The sequence below is a fragment of the Carcharodon carcharias genome, chromosome 20, assembly GCF_017639515.1.
Source record: "Carcharodon carcharias isolate sCarCar2 chromosome 20, sCarCar2.pri, whole genome shotgun sequence".
Lineage (NCBI taxonomy): Eukaryota > Metazoa > Chordata > Chondrichthyes > Lamniformes > Lamnidae > Carcharodon > Carcharodon carcharias.
The window spans coordinates 34,906,093-34,912,168 of record NC_054486.1 but is presented as its reverse complement, the minus strand read 5'-3'; the positions used below and the strand labels follow the sequence as shown (position 1 = coordinate 34,912,168).

The window sequence follows — 6,076 nt, the reverse complement described above, 5'->3', positions numbered from 1 at the left end:
TGAATGGGGTGTGGAGCGAGGGTACAGAGGAGTGAATGGGGCATGGAGTGGGGGTACAGAGGAGTGGATGGAGCATGAAGCAGGGGTACAGAGAACTGTGTGGGGTACAGAGCAGGGGGTACAGAGGAGAGGGTGGGGTATGGTGGAGTTAAAGAGGAAAGGGTGGTGGTATGGAGTGGGGTTACAGAGGAGTGGGTGGTATATGGAGTAATGGTACAGAGAAGAGGGTGGGGTATGGAGTAGGGGTACAGAGGAGAAGTTGGGGTATGGAGATGGTGTTCAGAGGAGTGGGTGGGGAATGGTGGGGTTACAGAGGAGAGGGTGGGGTATGGAGTGGGGCTACAGAGGAGTAGGTGGGGAATGGAGTAGAGGTACAGAGCAGGGGGTGGGGTATAGAGTAGGGGTACAGAGGAGAATTTGGGGTATGGAGTGGGGGTATAGAGGAGTGACTGGAGTATAGAGAAGGGGATACAGGGGAGTGGATGGCATACGGAGTGGGGTATAACGGAGTGGGTGGGATATACAGTGGGGTTACAGAGGAGAGCATGGGGTATGAAGTGGGGGTACAGAGTATTGGATGGGGCATGGAGCAGGGGTACAGAGAAGTGGGTGGGGTATAGAGCAGGGGGTTCAGAGGAAAGGGTGGGGTATGGAGTGGGGTTACAGAGGAGTGAGTGGGGTGTGGACTGGGGGTATAGAGGAGTGAGTGGCATGTCGAGTGGGGGTACAGGGGAGTGGTAGGGGTATGGAGTGGGGGTACAGATGAGTGGATGGTGTAAGATGTAGGGGTACAGAGGAGTGAGTGGGGTATGGAGGGGGTACAGAAGTGTGAGTGGGGTATGGGGTGGGGGTACGGGGGAGTGGGTAGCATATGGAGCTGGGGTACAGAGGGGTGTCTGGGGTATGGACTGGGGTACAGAGGAGTGAGTGGATTATGGGATGGGGTACAGAGAAGTGAGTGGGGTATGGAGTAGGGGTACAGAGGAGTGAATGGGGCATGGAGCAAGAGTACAGAGGTGTAGGTGGGGTATGGGGTGGGTTACAGAGGAGATTGTGGAGTATAGAGTGGGGGTACGGAGGAGTGGATAGGGCATGGAGCAGGGGTACAGAAGAGTGGGTGGGGTATAGAACAGGGGGTACAGTGGAGAGGGTGGGGTATGGTGTGGGATTACAGAGGAGAAAGTAGGGTATGGAGTGGGGCTACAGAGGAGTGGGTGAGGTATTGAGTAGAGGTACAGAGGAGAAGTTGGGGTATGGAGTGGGGGTACAGACGAATGACTGGAGTATAGAGCAGGGGAGACAGAGGAGTGGATGGCACAAGAAGTGGGGTACAGAGGAGTGGGTGGGATATGCAGTGGGGTTACAGAGGAGAGTGTGGGGTATGAAGTGCGGGTACAGAGGAGAGGGTTGGGTATGGAGTGGGGATACTGAGGAGAGAGGGGCGTATGGAGGGGATATGGATGAGTGGATGGTGTATGGAGTGGGAGTACAGAGGAATGAGTGGGGTGCAGACTGGGGGTATAGAGGAGTGTTAGGGATATGGGTTGGGGGTACAGGGGAGTGGGTGGCATATGGAGTCGGGGTACAGAGGAGTGGGTGTACAGAGGAGTCAGTGGGGGTACAGAGTGGGGTACAGAGGAGTGTGAGGTATGGGGTAGGGATATAGGGGAGCGAGTGGGGAATGGAATGTGGATACAGAGGAGTGAATGGGGTATGGAGAGGGTGTTCAGAGGAATAAGTGGGGTATGGGGTGAAGAGGGGGATTGGCTGGGGTGAAGAGCGAGAGAGAGATGGACTGGAATGGAGTGAAAGGGATTGGGAGAGGGATGGGTTGGAGAATGGAGAGAAAAGAGTGGACTGGGGAATGATGACAGAGAGTATTCCAAAGAACAGGACTGCTATCTGCTGAGTTACTCTGGTCAGGCTGCGAATTAAATGGGAATTGAGAGGGGATGGTTTGAGAGGAGGGGGCTGAATACGGAGCGGTGGAAGCGGCGTGCTTTAGGACCCCGCGGTCACCTGCTGCTCTGTGTGTCTGCGGCAGGGCTGTCGGCTGGGTTGAAGGGGAGTTGGGGGGAGAAGATCAGAAGGAGCAGGAGGCTGGGAGGTGGATAGGGTCAGAGACCCGGATCTGCCTAACAAGAATCCCCCTAATTCCAGCCAGGACCCTCTCCTTCCCCCCATTCCCCTGTCCATCCATCCAGCAGGGAGGATGAGGAGGGTACGGGTGAATGCTGCTGCTCTGCTGACTGTCGCCTGGATCCTGGGCATGTTCTACTACTTGTGGCAGGACAACAAACCACATCCCCAACCCCTCAGCAGCAACACCAGAGAGCATCGAGCTGTCAGGCCTGAACCCCAACCTGAAGCTGAGGTTGGAGCCCTCAGACAGGGCAGGAACAGCCTGCAAGAGGTGAGTGAAACACGTATCTCAACATGGCAAGAGACAGGATCTGAGTGAGATGGTGAGGCAAGTGGAGAGAGACAATGTCTGTATGACCCAAGGAATTCATTTTTTTTCATATCTCTTAATGTATATCTGTTCCTCTACTATCTACCTCTTGCTATCATCTATCTATCTCTTATCCATTATCTCTATATCTATCCCTCTATTATTATCTCTATTCTATTATTATCTATCCATCTCTATTTCCATCTGTCTATTTATTATCTTTCTATCCGTCTTTGTATCTATCTGTTTCTGTGTATTTATCTATCTCTAAATCTCCCTCTCTCTTAATCATAAGGTTTATTTCAAAAGGACCTGTGAAGAATTGGAACCAGTCCCACACATAGATGAGGGGGGAGGGGAGGGCAGTGAGAGAGTGAGCCGGTAACAGCATGAGGGGGGGAAGCAGTGTGCAACCTGGAGATGGCACAATGCATGGTGTGAGTTCAGCAGTGGTGGTGACTGAGAGACCGTTGCTAAGCAGCATGAGGGAAAAAAAATAAATTGTATATCTATACAAGCTGGAATCTAATGATTCAGTAATGTAAATAGTGGCACAGCAATTGCTATGTCCACATATTCCAATGGATTTTTTAAAAAGTAAATTGAACATTTTATAAAAACGTCCTTTTTAATATAGCATTAGGTCAATGTGTGATTTTTGCATTCTTATAAATATAAACTAATTTTTGTGCTGAATCCAGATCACAAGAAGACTTTTTTTTACACAGTGCTCACAGAACACCTTTTGTATTCTGTGACATTTTAGAGGTTGGATGTGATCTGGAACTCTGCTGAGCCAGCCTTAACTGAGCAAGGAGCGGGCAACTGGCCAATTCCCAAGCTATCACTGTGAAAATAGTGTATTGGGATGGTGCAATTTATGGGTTTTGCAACCTTTTATTTAGCTGCCTCCTGTCTTTATTTTACTCAATAGTTTGCCCAATGAGAAGAGGCTTTTTTTGAATGAGTCAGAGAAGAATGGGAAATTTAATGAATTCCGTCTGTATTGTCATTCAACATAAGGGTTTGGCTGACGGCTCGTGTCTCCCTGTTCCTACAGCAACTTGCATTTATATAGCGCCTTTAATGTAGTAAAACATCCCAAAGCACAGGAATGTAGTGAAACAGAAAATTGACACAGAACCAAAGGAGGAGATACAAAGGCATTTGAGGTAGGTTTCAAGGAGCATCTTAAAGGAGGAGAGAGGTAGCAAGGTGGAGAGGTTTATGGATGGAATGCCAGTGTTTTGGGCCTTCAAGGCACAGCTACCAAAGGTGGGGTGAGGGGAGTTGAGGAGCATAGAGATCTCGGACAGTTGTAAGGTTCCCAAGCGTGTGTATTTGGTTATAAATGCCAAATGAAATATTGGTTTATTGAAATATTAAGCAAAAGCTGAGGAATACTAGGAATCCAAATAGTTTGTTGTGTACGTGTGTTGAGAGGAGGGAAATCTTTAAAGCATGGGCCAGATGTTACAGTGAGAAATTTTGTATAAGATTAGGGTTAGAAGTCGGTCATCCTGAGAGTATGTTGCTGCAACATTTTTACTGTCAGTGATAAAGCAAACCTGGGCAGCAATAAACGGAAAGAGCTGAAAACCACTTACATCACTGAAACTCGATTCTTGCAGCTCACAGTGACAATTGAGGCAATACCTTGCCTCAAACGCCTTTCAGTCAGGATTATTTTGTAAATAATTAGATGCAAATTTAATTGTTTATATCAATCTGGATTCAGACAAAAGGATTTGCCAGACAGCTGTGGTTGAGTTAAACAGCCCGCTGCCTTCATCAAGAGAGAGCGAGCGAGAGAGTGAAAAAATGTTTGGCAAACATTTCCTCATTTGTTTTAAAGCTGTGATTTTGTGGATTGTTTGTACCCAGTTGTTGTTGGTCCATTATTTTGATGAAAGGCATATGTGACTTTTCACTCTCACAGTAAAGAAATGCAGGAAATGTTGCCTCTTTGACCATATTGGTCCTGAATTTGCTGTCAAAATAATGGTGATAATATCATTAATATCACTTATTGTTATCTATGCTGCGATGCTATAGTGACTTCAGGTGTGTGTCAGATGCAAGGTTAAATATGGATATTTAGAAGTTGCTGTCCACATTGCACTGCTCCATTGTTAACTTCACAAAATGGCAACTTGCTGTCTGGCTCACTATTGAAATGCATCAAATTATGTGAAGTTGCTCTTTTTGAGTGGCAGATGCAGAGTAAATTCACCACAGCTATTTAGGGCTGGTAATTGGTAATTTAAGTCCCCTTAAATTAGGCACTCCATTTGCCTTTCTAATTATTTGCTGTACCTGCAAGCTAACTTTTTGTGATTCATGTATAAGGACACCCCAATCCCTCTACTGCAAATTCTGTAGCTTCTCTCCATTGAAATAATATTCTGCTTTTCCATCCTTCCTGCCAAAAATCTGCCAAATTTTTGCGCGCCCATTTAACCTATTAATATCCCTTTGCAGTCTCTGTGACCTGCTCACAACTTTCTTTCGTACCCATCTTTGTACTGTCAGTAAAGTTGGCTACAATACAATCGATCCCTTCATCCAAGTCATTAATATAGATCTAAATATTAGGCCTCCAGCTCTGACTTCTGCAAAACTCTACTGGTTACAGATTTCCAAACTGAAAATGAGCCATTCATCTCGATTCTATTTCCTGTCAGTTAGTCAATCCTCTATCTATGCTAAAATATCAATCCCAACAGCATGTGCCCTTATTTTGTGCAGTAAACTTTCATGTGGCACCTTATCAAATACCTTTTGGGAATCCAAATACATTACATCTACCAGCTACCCTTTATCTACCTTGCTGGTTAATCTTCAAAGAACTGTATTAAATTTGTCACACATAATTTCCCTTTCTCAAAACTACGTTGACTCCGCCTGCGTGTATTATGATTTTCTAAATGTCCTGCTACTATGTCCTTAATGGTATTCTCCCATGATAGATATTAGACTAACTGGCCCATAGTTTCCTGCTTTCTGTCTCCCTCCTTTCTTGAATAGTGGTGTTAGATTTATGATTTTCCAATCTGCTGGGACCTATTCAGAATCTGTGGAATTTTGGAAGATCACAACCAATGTGTCTATTATCTCTGCAGCACTTTATTTAAGACCCTGGGATGCAGATCATCAGATTGAGGGGATTTGTCAGCTTTTAGTCCTATAGTTTTCCTAGTACATTTCCTCTATAGGGGATTTGTCAGTTTTTAGTCCCATTAGTTTTCCTAGTACATTTTCTCTAGTGATTATTTGAGGCTCCTCTCTCTCTTTTGCCTCCTGCTTTTCTACTATTCTTGGAATGCTTTTTGTGTCTTCTACTGTGAAGACAGATACAAAATGTTTGTTCAAAGTCTCTGCCATTTTCTTGAAGCTTTTACTGTCTGTTTTTATATTTCCTGCTAGATAACTCTCATGCTCCAATTTTTCCCTCATTATTATTTTCTTTGTCATCCTTTGCTGGTTTCTGAAATGTTCCCAATCTTCTGGGCTACCACTAATCTTTGCAGCATTGTATATCGTTTTCAATTTGATACCATCCTTAACTTGCTTAGCTAGCCACAGATGGTGCATCCTTCTGAGTCTTTCTTCCTCAATGGAATA

At 45.5% G+C, this 6,076-nt stretch overlaps 1 protein-coding gene across 1 annotated transcript in view; it reads left to right on the top strand.

Annotated features, from left to right (window-relative positions):
• The first annotated feature begins 2,101 nt into the window (after positions 1 to 2,101).
• Positions 2,102 to 6,076, top strand: part of galnt16 (UDP-N-acetyl-alpha-D-galactosamine:polypeptide N-acetylgalactosaminyltransferase 16) — a 157,654-nt gene continuing 153,679 nt past the window's right edge. Inside the window, exon 1 of the mRNA XM_041214883.1 lies at positions 2,102 to 2,413. Within this exon, the coding sequence (XP_041070817.1) occupies positions 2,213 to 2,413 (201 nt within the window). The 5' untranslated portion in view covers positions 2,102 to 2,212. The remainder of the gene's footprint in view (positions 2,414 to 6,076) is intronic.